This window comes from Osmerus eperlanus, chromosome 26, assembly GCF_963692335.1.
Source record: "Osmerus eperlanus chromosome 26, fOsmEpe2.1, whole genome shotgun sequence".
NCBI lineage: Eukaryota > Metazoa > Chordata > Actinopteri > Osmeriformes > Osmeridae > Osmerus > Osmerus eperlanus.
Window position 1 is genome coordinate 8,109,345 of NC_085043.1, and position 15,128 is coordinate 8,124,472.

Sequence of the window (15,128 nt, forward strand, 5' to 3'; positions counted from 1 at the left end):
ACCCTACAGTGACCAGCTACACCCATGAACAACCCTACTGTGACCAGCTACACCCATAACCAGCCCTACAGTGACCAGCTACACCCATAACCAACCCTACAGTGACCAGCTACACCCATGAACAACCCTACTGTGACCAGCTACACCCATAACCAGCCCTACTGTGACCAGCTACACCCATAACCAGCCCTACTGTTACCAGCTACACCCATAACCAGCCCTACTGTGACCAGCTACACCCATAACCAACCCTACTGTTACCAGCTACACCCATAACCAGCCCTACTGTGACCAGCTACACCCATAACCAGCCCTACTGTGACCAGCTACACCCATAACCAGCCCTACTGTTACCAGCTACACCCTGCACGACTGCAGCATAACATGGCCTCCAGTCTAGGTGATGCTAGCCTGGCTGCGCAGCAGCACCAGCCCGCCCTGCCCGCTCCCCCTTTGTCCTGGCCTCAATATGGGCTTTTGTCTGCGCAGCGTACAGCAGAGTCCAGCACCGTCTAGGCCAGTGGGCCGGGCAGCCATCGCTCTTCCAGGCCCCAAGGCCAGCTGTGAGAGCAGGCATGACGACAGGTATGACGACAGGCATGACAACAGGCATTGCCCGTTTGTCTACTCGAAACACGGGTGCTTGTGCGCGATGGAGGCATTCACAACACGCGCCCGCACACACGAGCAATATAGAGGACCAGTGTCACTGCCTTCTAGGCTAGACCACGTAGTAGTGAATTGTGATGAAATGTTATGAAAAGGACTTGTGTAACTGTCTTTCTGCATTGTTTTTTTTTTTTTACATCGCCACGTGCTTTGTGGATGAAGGACACTTAAACTCACACACACAGCTTTCCCTTTGTTTATATCACAACAAAACAACATTGTAAAAGCTATTACGTACAGGACTCCTGGAGACTCCAGTCTTGGCAGCCACCCACATAGCAGTAGTAAACAACCTGGGCTGGGATCTCCGCTGGCCGGGGCAATCCTACAACACCATCCAACTCTCCATATCACTCATGCCTAGTGGCCACAGCATGCAGTGAACTAGTAACCCAGAAATAGATCCAGGCCTGGCCAGCTCCTTCAGCCTGGCCCATGAAGGACTCTGGAAGAAGGCTCCATCTGCTATGGACCCTATGCTCAGCCCCAGGCCTTGCCTCGCCTCTGCTGGCTATACCCTGCTTGGCATTGGGGAGAGAGGAGCCAGGGGCACCCTAGCCTACATTTCAGGGGGCAATCCATAATTTACACCCCCAGCACAGAGCTGGGAGGGCTGGGAGGGCATAGAGGGACGGGCTGGGAGGAGAGAGCTGGAAAGGGAGCGAAAGGGCAGAATATCAAGGCTGCATATGGGTCAAGTAGGGGATATTTTTCAGTGACAAAATGAGTTGTGTGTGAGTGTGTGTGTGAGCGTATGTGAGTGTGTGTGGTCCTCCTGATCATGCTATGACAGACCCACGACACAGAGTCCATTCAAATCTAAATGCAAAGTCGCGCTCTCGTTCTGATCCTCGCTCGCGCCACACTCCCAGGCGCTCTGAGGACAGTGGACATTGCTGTGTGGCTTGTGGTGTACCGTTTGTTGTGTCGTGTTGCTTGCTCTGTACTGTGCGGTGCTGGGTGCTAGCTTGTGTGGTGTATGGCGTGCTCTGGGCTGTGTGTTGTGCCATGTTGGGTGCTAGGTTAAATGCCATAACGTGCCGCGTGCTAGGCTGGGTTCTGAGCGCTGTGCTGTGTGGCGCGGCGAGAGGTGAGCTAACGGCACCTGTGGTTGGCAGCGCATGGGCATCATGGCTCAGTAAACGCAGGAGTAGGGGGGAAATCCTCCACTGCTCAGCTCGATAAGACCTCCAGCTTTAATGGCCTGCCTGCCTGCCCTTCGGCATTCCTACCCCGCTGGGAGGGCATCATGCTGGGGAACAGCGGCAAGCTGCTCCCCTTCCACACACCCCTCCAGAAAGGCTCTAACCCCTCCTGCTTCGGATAGGAAGAGCACATAATGGGCCTGTTGTTGCTGCTTAACGCCACTGAATTGGCCTAAAATGCCGACCGTCTGTTGAGAAATATGGATGCTTGTCAGTCCTCTTCAGCTAATACACGATAGGAGTTTCGTTACTGTGGTGGAATCTAGGCAAATGTGGTTAAACACTGGTGGATACAGAGGAGACCAAAGTTGCCACACAAGTCGGATGTTTTTGTTTCTCAATCTTATAAAAACAAACTTCCATCAAAGTGTTCCTTCCACATCCTGACCATAGGCTGTAAACATTGTATTATTTGTTTTACAGTATATGATCCTCTAAGTTCTCAAACCTTTCAAATGGTTTCATTATCAGAAGTGAAACTACAAAACTTCCTTTCCCTGATGTTTAAGCCTGAACAGCAATCAAGCAAATGAGCCTACTGAACACCGAGTTAGTCTTGTGTTATGCATCTCGATGAGTCAGTCAAGCATGCCTACAACACCTGCACTTTTAACAACTGTGAGATAATAATAACGGTTGTTTTGACACGAGGGGGATGAACTGTCATTTTGAAAGGCTCACTAAAGCCACCACAAATATTATGGAGACTGAACCATGCATGGTGTCTTACAGACGTGATGACGTCTTCATTTGAGCTCAGACCAAACTCTGAACGAAGTTCTCATCAGTCTGGCTAAGAAAACTGCCATTCAGTGTCTAATGGCTGTTTACAGACAAAGTTGTCTAGGCAGCCAGTAAATTGATGGATGAAGACGTGAAACTAAACGGAGGCTGTAATTGCAAAAACTCCGGGGCGACCTCATGCAGCCGCTAGAGACATGCTAAGAAAAACTTTGATAACGAGGTAGTGACGTTTATTTGACCGAGAAAGCGGTTGTCCTATTGAAATACCAACAGCTTAATAATTAAAATACAGCTCCACGTATAACCCAACCAACATACAACAGACAAGTCTATCATGACCAAATATAACTCCCATGTTATATAATCTCCTATGCCAAATAAAATGAGTTTTCGTACTTCGTTCTGTGGATGACGCTACATCTGCACGTTTGAATTACATTGTCTGTGACTGTCAGGCTGCCGAAGTAGGCTTTTTGTGCAGTTCCTCGCGCTAATTTTGGTCCACATTCATTTTATAGATCATGGTAGACTTAAAAACAAATTATTACCTGTTCGTGGATTCCTGATAACCTTTATAGTACATTATCCATTCCAAATCATTCACCTGCCTAGGTCCAAACGAAGCGTGTACCCAGGGAGATTTAATAGTAGCGAGAAATTCGCCAGGCAGTTCAGTACGATAACAAACTCCCGCCTACCACTGACCTCATTGACTGAATCTAACGTCAATCACTACTGAGGGAGAACTATATTGTAGGCATGGCAACCACAAGGAGGCGGGTTTCTGAGAGTGTATTGTTTGCTCATTGGATGTAAAAATTATAGTGATAACGCCCACTAGAAATCGTATTATAAACATATTTGAAATGAAAAAATCTTAACGTATTTTTAAAAGATATAATACATCATGGCCATTCTGTGATAAACTAGTTGTCATTGCTTTTATGACGAAGGGAAATGCAAAGCATACACTGAATCCATAATCCCTGTAAAAGATGAATCATTCAAGGCAAGTCAGCATCAGAGCCAAAAACACACAGTCTCTCAAAAACGCCTAACTCTCCCCAGTTTATCTTTTCCTCAATACAATAATTCCAGAGCAGTTTCCATATTACGGTAGAGTCAGTTCTGATTTGACCAGTTTGTCACTGGGGCCAGGGTTTGGCGGTGGTTCCTCGGGGGTAGTGGTGTTGGCGAGGGTGTTGGCGTGATCCAGAACCTGTTCTGGATGACTCCGGCGGTGATGGGTGCTCAGATTGTATCTCTTCTCAAAGCGCCGGCCGCAGAACTGACAGGGGAACTGGTAGCTGCTCTCGATGTTGTGCTTCCGCATGTGCCAGTTGAGAGAGGCCTTCTGGTTGCAGGCGAAGCCGCACACCTCACACCTGGGGGCGGGGAGAGAAAGAGAGAGGGGGGGTGAGGACGGTATGAGAGGGAGGAACGGGAGAGAAAGGGGGGGATAGAGGGAGAGCTGAAGTGGAGGCAGGGGAGAGGAAAAAGATGGAGGACATTCGCAGACGCGCCTGAGCGTGATGAAGAGGAGCGTGGAGAGTGTGTGGGAGGATGAAGAGGGCTCACTGGAGGGGCTTCTCCCCGGTGTGTGTTCGGTAGTGGATCAGCAGTTGGCTGTTGTTCCGGAACGCTCCGCCGCAACGATCACAGATGAAGTCCCTTTGATCTCCAGAGACAAGAAAACACGATTATCACATGACCAACACTGATATGCTAATATATAGAAGCTCCCGCGATCTACGCTGGTGATACACGCACTATCAGAGGCTCTTGAAAGGTTATGCATTGTGATTTACGTGTTTTATGGACCATTCAACAGTACAGAAGGAAGGCCTTAGCAGACGCTTTTAATCCCAAACACCCTACATGCAGCCAAGGGGTGGATTTAAACCTGCAACCTTCTTATCTGCAGAGACCCTAACCCTCTAACCACTAAGCTACCCCCCCCCCCCCCCAGTGCAGGAGACTCACTGCTGTGCAGTTTCTCATGTTCCTTCAGGTGCTTTTTGAAGTTGAAGGACTTCCCGCACGAGGGCTGGGGGCAGAGGAAGCTCCTCTGATGTAGGTGTTTGTACTTCACGTGGTACTGGGAGACAGACGAGAGAACGTGAGGGCATAGTACAACAAGAACCCAAATGTTTTCATGTCCTGTGCGGTGGACTTTGTAAGTAGGCTAGAAGCTTCTGTGCAGATGAAACCGTGTTGTGCTCCTGGCCGTGCTTACGTTCAGATACTGAACAGTGGAGAAGATTTGACCGCAACCCTCAAACTCACAAGGCAGCATGGCTTTGGGGGCTGCTTTTCTGTAAGGAGAGGATGGGTAGGTGCATTGAATTAGCAAAAAAACGTTTCACATTTTACATTTATTCATTTAGCAGATGCTTTTATCCAAAGCGACTTCCAAGAGAGCGCTTTACAAAAGTGCATAGGTCAATGATCATAAGCAACGAGATAGCCCCCAAAACATTCTGGGCAGCCAAAACATGAAGCATCCATAAGTATTCAAATAAGTGCCAATGGGAAGACACACAAGAGCATGTAGTTAAACAAGTTACAATAAAACAACATGAACCTCAAAAGTGAAAGAGTGTACATGTAGGAAAGCAAGCAACAATAATATAATTCACAGCGAGTACAAGAAAAAAAAGCGATGTGAGAATGTTTTCATTTAGCGGACGCTTGTATCCATAGCGACGCACAGTAAAGTGAGGGAAGGCAGACCTTTTCTTTCTGCATACAGTCAGAGTGACATCATCCGTCTGCATGGATCTGAAAGCATTAGAGAAATCATTGTACATGGACTTCAAAAGCTCGAACAGCCAGTCACCTATCCTTGATTCAGCAGCCCATCTAAAACGCAATTGCTTTCCTCTGTTTCCCTCTACAGACCATCTCTGGTAACACACCAAAACGAAGGCTCTCAGTCAGGAAAACCTGTTTTATTTTATTGGCAAAACGAGACCTTTTCGGCGAATTCCCCGCGATAGCTTCGGGGATGTTTTCATTCTCGCAGTTGTAGTTTTCCCTCTCCGGTTGCCTAGCATCTCCCTTCTCGCAGTCATTTTCCTGCCTGAATAAAGGATTCGGTTAACAAGAGTCTGGATTTGCTTTGATTCGAAACTCCAGGACACACAAGGAAGTCTTATGACACATTGACTACTTTACCAATCATCCAATGACATCTCAATCCCCGGGGAGTCACTTCCTGGATCCTCCTCCTCACCCTGCTGTTCATTTCCTGGATGTGTGAGAGCAAAGTTGAGCGACCCACCATCCAATATCAACCCTGATAACTCAAGATGTCAGGTAAGCAGGTGTACAGCACGTTCGATACAACACCTGTCAAGTTCCCGTCACTCGAGTCGGTGGTGGTTTGGTCGACCAGCTCCTGTGTCTCCACAGCCCCAGCGTGAACTCTCCCTCTGGGCCTCACACCCCGACCTGCACCCTGGTTGGGAGCCATCGCCCTCAGCCCTCTCCCCCGACGCCTTCCAGGCCCGCTCGGAGCTGAGGGGATGGGGCTTGTCACGTCACCCCCAGGCCCAGAGTCTGGGCTGCAACCCGCTCCACGTCCCCCCTGCCGGGGACCCCACGAGAGCAGATGACCCTTTTCACAGACGTAGCCCAAACACAGCTCTGCCTCCGACACATAAGGTGATGGTTCCGTCTCCTGGTCCCACGACCCTCTGGGGGGGGCGGAGTCTGTCCCGACCGTACCAGGCTTTACACGTTTCCTGCCACGCCTTCCTCTGGGCGCTCGTTCCTGCGCCGGGTCCTGGGGTCCAGGTGGTTCACCCTGCTCAGCAGGGCCTGGCTGTGGGGAGGGAGGGAAGGGGCAATGCTGCCCATGATGGTGAACCAGCAGGATGAGAGCGTGCAATGACTCGTTTGAGGTCACAACTGCGTTCTCCTTTGCACCACCTAGATGGAAAAAGTACACGGTTTGTTTATCTTTGCAAGCAAACCATAGCCTGTACACGAGGAGACATATTATGCATGTTTTCATGCAAGAAAGAAAAATATGACTTGTCTCCGACAAAGTGTCATCAGTCAATCCATTACCTGAGCAACTGGAGCACACGTTGGAAACATAGCTGAGAAAAGGGAGAAACACACACATGAATGTGTAGCAAGTTTACCATAAACTGTATTTTATTTTGCAGGGAAAGAGTAGCGTTTGAGGTCAAACCTATCCAGTAGATGACGCGCCAACTGGGAGTGTAGAGAGAAGCCGAGACTGTCTTTCAGTTGACCCCAACTCTGCTGGCTAGACCCCAGACGCACCCGACATTTACTCCTCCTGGCATCCAGCTCTCTCCTCCGCTGGCGACGCTGCTCTACCCGGGGAGAAGTTGCCGACGGGTCGGTCGCCATATCTGGCCTCTTTTTCTGTCCGTCATTGTCAAGCAACAATGGGTTAAATCACAAATTACCGATTCTTCAAAAACACAAATTAAAAACAAATCATAACTTAATAGAAAATGTAATCAAGTGTCATAAGATGTTTTCCTAATAGGTTATACAGTAGCTAGGTTCTATTTCCAACTGGCAAGGCTATAAATAACTGATGCCACGACGAACGTTCCTGTCAGTAACAGGTATTGACGTTAAACCATAACACACGTTCTTGCGCCTTACCTTGGACAACAACTATATCGATCAGAAAGGTTAGCTTGGCAGCGGTGCATTGGATTTTAGAGGGGCCCACTCTCCATCTTGTGTTGCCGTTTTAAGATCTCTCCCGACATAATTTCTGGTAAACTGGAACAATGCTGTTTTGTGTGATTTTCGGATTACAATAACATGGTAGACTACCGTATTGCGATTTTAAAGAAGCCTATAATACCGCACAGTCGCTTTAAAGCTAAACAAAAAAACGAATTAAACGGAAAGCAAACAACCCGTGTTAATGTTTTGGAACACTGAATGGCCCGAGTAGGCGGATCTTTCTTCCTTCCGTGGGACGAATTAGAACCATTCAAAAGCAGAAAACTCCGCCCCTCCGGGCTGAGCTGGTCTAAAAACGTGTGTATGTTCCATATTAGGCAACTTCACTCTGTTATTAAGAATGAGCAGTTTGTTCAACTGCCATCATAATTTCGTTGGGTAGCCTGCTGTAATCTCACAAATTATAGCCTTTGTTCTAATTTTAATTGTAAACCGTAGGCTATCATCTGCCTGGTGTACAGGCCTAGTTATCTGTGTACACACGTCACATACAGTGTACAACAACCACATTTAGGCTATTAATAGAATGAAGAGAATGAACGTAAATGTACTTATAAACGGCAATGATTAACTCATGAATTGAGGGACTACTCTTAAACATTTATGAATAAGAAAGATTGGACCGAGCAGCACCAGCAGTCATAAGGCCCATGAGGATGGTAATACATAGGCCTACTCAAGAAAAAACTTTACTGCCAGTAGCCTATCTAAAAAAAATGAAGAGATTACTGCGGAAGGCACTGTCACACGCGCGCACATGCATGCACTCCCTAACAATCACGTAGTCCATCATAGACTCATATCCTCAGACAAAGCAAGCATGGATGAGCTTGGTAAGTGTTTCATACGCTCAGTTATTGTAATGTATGGTAGCCTAAATATATAACTTGTAGAAAACCCGATGACAATGTGTTTCAGAATTAAGTTGATGAACACAAAAGTGAGATAGCTCAGCCATGAAATTGTGCTCTGTAAACTTGTAGAGTTTATGTGGAGGTTGACTGACTTGACATTATTGAGCTATGTCTCCAAAATATCTAATTTGAACTATATTTAAGTTAAAGCTCACACTAGGATACAGATGTTGAAAGACTTGTGATTGTTTTCATTATTAATATTCACAGCTTCACTATTTCACTATTTCATCAACTTCAATGTTAGACGAATTGGGATGCTCAACAGCATAGAAGATAACCTCTATAATAATATAATAATAAATGATTGCAATATATATAATAATAAAAATCCCCACCCATAACTGTTGCCTTAACATTCACTGGGAAGACCATTTTTAATTGTAAGAGTCAAAAAGTAAAGATTCAGGCAAATTTGGTTTCACTTCTGTGATCTTGTTAGTAGCCTAACCTTTGCAACCACTTCCTGAGGAAACAGGAACAAATCATCTGCAACAACTGCAACACACTTTATGCAATAGGGTACCTTGAAGTGCTGATATATAAATATACATTTAGTCATTTAGCAGACGCTCTTATCCAGAGCGAATTACAGTAAGTACAGGGACATTCCCCGGAGGCAAGTAGGGTGAAGTGCCTTGCCCAAGGACACAACGTCATTTCGAACAGCCGAGAATCGAACCGTCAACCTTCTTATTAGCAGCCCGATTCCCTAACTGCTCAGCCATCTGACTCTATATATTTTTTTTTAATCGTGCGACAGATCTTCTGTTGGAGGAGCTGGTCCTAAATCCAACCGGATATGAAACAGGCCTGCAGACCAGCAGGACAGGAAGTGATGACACAGCCGCCCACAGTTATGACCAGGTGTTGAAATACATTTTGGACATTTACCAGGGAATTGTGGGCCTTGAACCATTGTGTTTATAACCAGTTGTTGCCTGCTGTGAAGTACTAACTGGAACTGACATCAGTCTCTGTAATGTATTCATTCAGCAGATGATTTCACTGAGAGGAAAGGGGTCAGGCAGCACTAATGTGTACAGGTGAGACAGTAGCAGAAAGGTCTGTTTCTCTGAGACATTTTCTTTACCTCCCACACTATCACACTCTACCATTCACTACCTCCCACACTATCACACTCTACCATTCACTACCTCCCACTATCACACTCAACCATTCACTACCTCCCACACTATCACACTCTACCATTCACTACCTCCCACTACCACTCTACCATTCACTACCACACTCAACCACTACCTCACACTACCACACATAACCATTCACTACCAGACCCCCACCACATACACCCCACTCAGATGGCAGCTACTGGTTCCCAGTTGGGTCCTGGCCTCTCCTGTGACCCTCCTCTCCCCCCCCCCCCTCCGTCTCTCTGTCTGCCCCAGCAAGCTGCCAGCTCCGGTGGAGGCCTGCCCTCTGAGCCCAGCCTCGGCTACCAGGGAGCTGGACTCCATCATGCAGGACCTCCTGGGCCTTGGTCAGGAGGTGAGTGTGTCATGTTGATTCAACTCACTCCTCGCCGGCGACCACCCTTGCCGTCCACCCTCGCGGTCCACCCTCGCCGTCCACTCGCTGGCTTTGTCGGTTGTCGAGCTGGCTCAGGCGGGGTTTATGAAAGAAGGACTTCGCACGTGAGAGTCGGTGTGATTGAACACATCAATATTATTACATTATAAATAACACTGTAGGGGTTTTTAAAGAACATAATTCCATCAAACAGCAGAGGGCAGTACAAGCAAGTCAAATGAATGCACTCGTATTCAAAGTGGTGGCATGTCTATAAAAACAGGCTCAAAAACTAGTTGTCTTCATCCTTTCTAGCTTTCAGGAAGCAACTGTCCAGAGACTCCGCCCCCGCTCACCCAAAAAAAGAGCGTGAAAAAGACCGACCAAGGGAAAGATGGAGGAGGGGATGAGAAGAGCTCCAGTCTGACCACAACGTCTCCAGGCAGAAAGGTAGACGCCATCGATAACCTCCTGGGGGACCTGAACTCGGACATGGAGAAGATGGGCGTCCACACGACCGCCAAGGGTCACTGTGCCTCCTGTGGCAAGAGCATTGTGGGAAAGGTGAACCTCCCGACTGAACACGGGGGTCAGACGGCTGAGCGGTTAGGGAATCGGGCTATTAATCAGATGGTTGCCGGTTCAATTCCCGGCCGCGCTAAATGACGTTGTGTCCTTGGGCAAGGCACTTCACCCCTACTCGCCTCGTTGCCCTTACCGCAACCCAGAGCCAATCTCACATTGAAAACAACACAGTGAAACCAGTGAACTTCCTGTATCCCTTCTGACACATGTCCTCCTCAGATGATCTCGGCGCTGGGAGAGGCGTGGCACCCAGAGCACTTTGTGTGCGTAGTGTGTAAGACGGAGCTGTCTGGCTTCTTTGAGAGGGACGGCAAGGCCTACTGCGAACACGACTACCATCAACTCTTCTCCCCTCGCTGTGCCTACTGCAAGGGGCCCATTCTGCAGGTACTTCACAAGGATGGTGCGCAGTGGGTACTGTACGGATCACAACCCCGTATGGATCAACCGAATACATCAATGAATCTATCTACCAACCATCCGATCCACATATCAATGTACACTATATTAATATAAGTATTTATGATGTACAGTATTTGCTGTTAGCTGACATGCTTTGCTGTTAGCTGACATTTTTTACTGCCCGATTCTGGTCTTTGCCACTCTGTGATCAGAACATCCTGACTGCCATGGACTGTTCCTGGCACCCCGAGCACTTCTTCTGTGCCCACTGTGGAGACGTGTTTGGTCCAGAAGGTGAGATGCTGACCCCCGGTGGACTGAAGGTCTAAACGCATCATAAACACCACTGTCTGAGGACGTGACGTGCAAGACCGCACTGACTATAGTCTGTGTCTGTGTGTGTGTGTGTGTGTCCATGTACGACTGTGTCTGTGTACGTGTGTGTCTACTGTGTGTGTCTACAAGGCTACCAGGAGAAAGATGGGAAACCGTACTGCAACAAAGATTTCTACGATCTCTTTTCCCCTAAGTGCTCAGGTTGTGGGAAGCCAGTGAGGGATAACTACCTGACTGCTGCCAACGGCACTTGGCACCCAGACTGCTTTGTCTGTGCTGTGAGTCTTTCTCCCCGCGTCACACAACGATCTGAGCTTCCATCCACAAACACCTTCACTATATATACTGTGTATGTTCGTTCCTAAACGCTCTCAGCAGCTACTGTGCCACTGTTGAAGTCTCAATAAAACTGGCTCTGCTCTTCTTCTTCTTCTCCTGTTTCTTCTCCCCCTCCCTCCCTTCCCTCTGCCTCTCTTTCTCCCTCATCCTCCCCCCCCCTCCCTCCCCCCTCCCTCCCCCTCCCTTCCCTCATCCTCTCCCCCCCCTCCCCCCCTCCCTCCCCTCCCTTCCCTCTGCCTCTCTTTCTCCCTCATCCTCCCCCCCCCCCCTTCCCTCCAGGACTGCCTCCAGCCCTTTAGGGACGGCTGTTTCCTGGAGATGGACGGGCGCCCCCTGTGCTCTCTCCACTACCACTCCCGCCAGGGCACCCTGTGCGGGGGGTGCGAGAAGCCCATTGCGGGCCGCTGCATCTCCGCCATGGGGCACAAGTTCCACCCCGAGCACTTTGTCTGTGCGTTCTGCCTCCGCCAGCTCAACCAGGGGGTGTTCAAGGAGCAGGATGGGAAGCCGTACTGCAATATGTGCCACACCAAACTGTTCGTCTGAACGGTTTGGGGAAATATAATCGTGAATGTGCGCGATCGGTCTTAGTCAACCAGCTCTCAACTGTCTTTTTGTCTGCCTTTGCTGTGAGGAAATTGTGAGAATGTGTGTTTATTTACATGATGGGAATCGTATTTTGTTTGTGATGTTAGAAAGGTAGATATAACAAAAATAGATGGGATTGAACGTACTTTGCTTAACTTTATTATGAGACATATCAAGCAGCAAAAACAATCATCAGCATAATGTCGCAACATACATCACATGATCAAATAAAAACCAGTCATGTGACCATCGCAATGTTCAATGACTCAGACAGGAACTAGAACCTGGCATGGGTGAACTTCCGACACCACGATCACATCTTAACATTTTAATGAGGAATACACACATCCATGTTTTTTACCTGAAGGGAAGTCTTGGTTTCCATGAAGATATCTCCAGTCTGCTGGCTGCAGGGCTCGTAGTCTGCAGCTGTGGATAGGCTGGGTCCAGAACTCATCAGGAAGTCACTCTATGACACATTGACAGCTTGCTCTGGCATGGACTGGCACTGTCTGTATGGTGCCAAGCAGGGTCTGTCACTTTATCCTGACAGCTCGCTCTGGCATCGACTGGCACTGTCTGTATGGTGCCAGGCAGGGTCTGTCACTTTATCCTGACAGCTCGCTCTGGCATCGACTGGCACGGTCTGTATGGTGCCAGGCAGGGTCTGTTACTTTATCCTGACAGCTTGCTCTGGCACGCGGCAAGTTCAGAGAACCTCACACTAGCTCCTTTATAAGCGGGGCTGTGGGAGATTGATGAAGCCGCTGACTGGAGCAGGATCGGGTCCAGACACATCTCAGAGCCAACCTGTCCGCCTCGGACCTGCCGTACAGACGGGGCAGAGCGACGCGTCCGCCAGACCGAAGCCCCGCGGCCAGGAGACCCCCGGGGCTCCATAAAAAGAAGCCCCTTCGTCCTGGTGCACGTGTGGCTGGAGGCAGGGAGAGGAGGCGTGTGAGGAGGCATTGATGAGGAGATCAATCAAGTTGTCACCACCAGATTAGACCGCGCAGGTCTCTGCTCTGGTGCCCTGACCCTGCTCCGTGCAGTATCCCTACGCCATGGGCCCCTTGTCCTCTGCCCCCAAGGCTCTGGCCTCGTCTCCATCAGCTGCTCTGAGTGGAGACCCTTGTTTAGTCCAGCTTCCTGCGAGTGGGCTCTCAGAGCCGTGAAGCTGAAAGAGTTTCAGAGGGCAGCTTGAATTTAGAATCCAGCTAAATATCTCCGACACGTCTGACCCGCCGGCAGTGATCCTGCCTGTGGTGTCAGAAACCTCGTTAACTTCACGTTGACGAGATAACGCGGTCGACTCAGAGGACGATGACTCAGTCCTGGAATGAGGATCAGCACAGGTAACATGCACGGGGCTACACGGTGTAAAACAGCGGACGATATCCGATGGTCCACGAAACGGGGGAGGAAAAGGTCTTTGGCACGTCGTAAAAGGAGGGGGGGACGATGAAATGGGAGCGCCGGTTCTTATAAAAGGTGGGGAATAAAGCGCTGTCTGTGGACTGAGGGGCAGAGCGGGGCTCAGGTGACATTTACTGCCCCGGGACGGGGTGGGAGTGGGCGGGGGGAGACGGGGGAGACGGGGTGAGAGTGGGAGGGGGGAGCGTGCCGAGGCTCGGGGCATTGGTTGCGTGTTTGTGGGGGGGGGACAGAGAGAGAGAGTCAGCAAGAAGGAAAGAGGGGAAACAGAGAGAGGGTGGAAAGGAAAGGGAGAGAGAGAGAGAGAGAGAGAGAGAGAGAGAGAGAGAGAGAGAGAGAGAGAGAGAGAGAGAGAGAGAGAGAGAGAGAAAAAGACAAACGAGAGAAAGGGGGAGGGAGGGGGAGAGCAGAGTTACCCCTGGTTGACACTGAAACCCTACTCTCCTCCCAACCTGCCCGTGGCCGCTGCGTCACCCCTGGAGAGGGGGAGGGGGGGGGGGGGGGCTAGTCGTACCCACTACCCAGACAAACACAGTCCCAGTGTGGGTGACAACCAGGCAGGAGTGGCCCTAGCCTATCCACCCAGCCCCCATCAACAACTGGGCCTGTAAATGTCCCAAACTCATAACTGTCACAAACTCCTCATGTACAAGTCACCTAATCACACAACACTGGCCGCATACCTTCAGCCGGCATACACACACACACACACACCTGTAGCCTGCACACACACACACACACACACCTGTAGCCGGCACACACACACACACACACACCTGTAGCCTGCACACACACATACACACACCTGTAGCCGGCACACACACAGACACACACACACACCTGCTGCCTCCACACACACACACACACACACACACCTGTAGCCGGCACACACACACACACCTGCTGCCTCCACACACACACACACACACACACACACACACACACACACACACACACACACACACACCTGTAGCCGGCACACACACACCTGCTGCCTCCACACACACAGACACACACACACACACAGCTGTATCTGCTCACGAACCAGAGTCGATCCCCTGAGGGAACGCCACAGTCACAACAGGTTCACCACAACAGCTCCCTCTCTGATGCCATACAGCTCTGAGACCGTTCTCACGTCATCGTGTGTGAAAAAACAAAACACACACTCCTCACTAGCTCTTTTTCCGTCTGGCATTGCATGTACTGCAGAAAATCAAGGATCAGAAGTGCTATTTTAACAGTATTTCAGACGTTAGGATGGAGGAACGGTCTGTATTAGATCAGACACAGCGGCCAAAAATAATGTAAACGTGCCGTGTATACATGTTCTGTACCAGGAGACAGCGGATAAATACTTGAATTACGGCCTCCAACATAAACGGGTGTGGAGTCATGTCGGCATCACCAGAGGTTATACTGTTAGGCTGCACTTCATTCATCTCCGTTTGAGAGTATTGCGTGGTGAAACAGCTCGCCTGCTGTCAGACACGGCGGTGATTAATCGAGCAACCAGACACACTCAAATATGTTGCCAACCAAAATAATAATAAAGGGTCTCGTTTCCACCACAGAAAACACCGTATCCATGGTTTCCCTGGTGTGCGTCACCCGGCTCCATAAATAACCCGCTGACCCGGGC

At 49.4% G+C, this 15,128-nt stretch overlaps 3 protein-coding genes across 5 annotated transcripts in view; 1 reads left to right on the forward strand and 2 right to left on the reverse strand.

Moving 5' to 3' along the window:
• Window positions 1-3,714, reverse strand: part of fcho1 (FCH and mu domain containing endocytic adaptor 1) — a 27,868-nt gene extending 24,154 nt beyond the window's left edge. The window contains exon 1 of the mRNA XM_062452488.1: window positions 3,167-3,714. The gene's annotated coding sequence lies outside the window, so the exon portion shown is untranslated. The remainder of the gene's footprint in view (window positions 1-3,166) is intronic.
• Window positions 3,466-7,574, reverse strand: znf692 (zinc finger protein 692). Its single transcript, XM_062452489.1, has 11 exons — window positions 7,269-7,574; window positions 6,820-7,019; window positions 6,693-6,724; window positions 5,970-6,551; window positions 5,796-5,868; window positions 5,593-5,700; window positions 5,352-5,399; window positions 4,855-4,933; window positions 4,602-4,716; window positions 4,197-4,296; window positions 3,466-4,003 (listed from the first exon to the last, which is right to left on the reverse strand). Exons 2-11 carry the CDS (start codon window positions 7,002-7,004, stop codon window positions 3,730-3,732), a joined length of 1,596 nt encoding a protein of 531 aa, XP_062308473.1. The 5' UTR covers window positions 7,005-7,019; window positions 7,269-7,574; the 3' UTR covers window positions 3,466-3,729.
• A 566-nt stretch (window positions 7,575-8,140) lies between these two features.
• lpxn (leupaxin) lies at window positions 8,141-12,312 on the forward strand. 3 transcript variants are annotated; one of them, XM_062452506.1, is made up of 9 exons: window positions 8,141-8,191; window positions 9,036-9,139; window positions 9,272-9,318; window positions 9,682-9,781; window positions 10,118-10,366; window positions 10,607-10,774; window positions 11,002-11,083; window positions 11,255-11,403; window positions 11,744-12,312. In XM_062452506.1, the coding sequence occupies exons 1-9, from the start codon at window positions 8,179-8,181 to the stop codon at window positions 12,008-12,010; spliced, it is 1,179 nt and encodes a 392-aa protein (XP_062308490.1). In that variant the 5' UTR covers window positions 8,141-8,178; the 3' UTR covers window positions 12,011-12,312. The 3 variants fall into 3 exon arrangements, with proteins under 3 accessions (XP_062308490.1, XP_062308489.1, XP_062308491.1); XM_062452505.1 differs by having other exon boundaries at window positions 9,269-9,318; window positions 11,744-12,311; XM_062452507.1 differs by lacking the exons at window positions 8,141-8,191; window positions 9,036-9,139; window positions 9,272-9,318; window positions 9,682-9,781 and adding an exon at window positions 9,790-9,927 and having other exon boundaries at window positions 11,744-12,311.
• Window positions 12,313-15,128: the final 2,816 nt, after the last annotated feature.

Excerpts from the sequence above, each read along its gene's own strand:
- znf692 (XM_062452489.1), bottom strand. The coding sequence starts at position 7,004 with ATGGCGACCGACCCGTCGGCAACTTCTCCCCGGGTAGAGCAGCGTCGC. Across the intron at positions 6,552-6,692 it reads CGTGTGCTCCAGTTGCTCAG|GTGGTGCAAAGGAGAACGCA; the intron begins GTAATGGATTGA and ends TTTTCCATCTAG. Across the intron at positions 5,701-5,795 it reads GAGATGTCATTGGATGATTG|GCAGGAAAATGACTGCGAGA; the intron begins GTAAAGTAGTCA and ends TCCTTTATTCAG.
- lpxn (XM_062452505.1), top strand. Across the intron at positions 9,140-9,268 it reads CCGCCCACAGTTATGACCAG|CAGATGATTTCACTGAGAGG; the intron begins GTGTTGAAATAC and ends GTATTCATTCAG. Across the intron at positions 10,367-10,606 it reads GCAAGAGCATTGTGGGAAAG|ATGATCTCGGCGCTGGGAGA; the intron begins GTGAACCTCCCG and ends TGTCCTCCTCAG.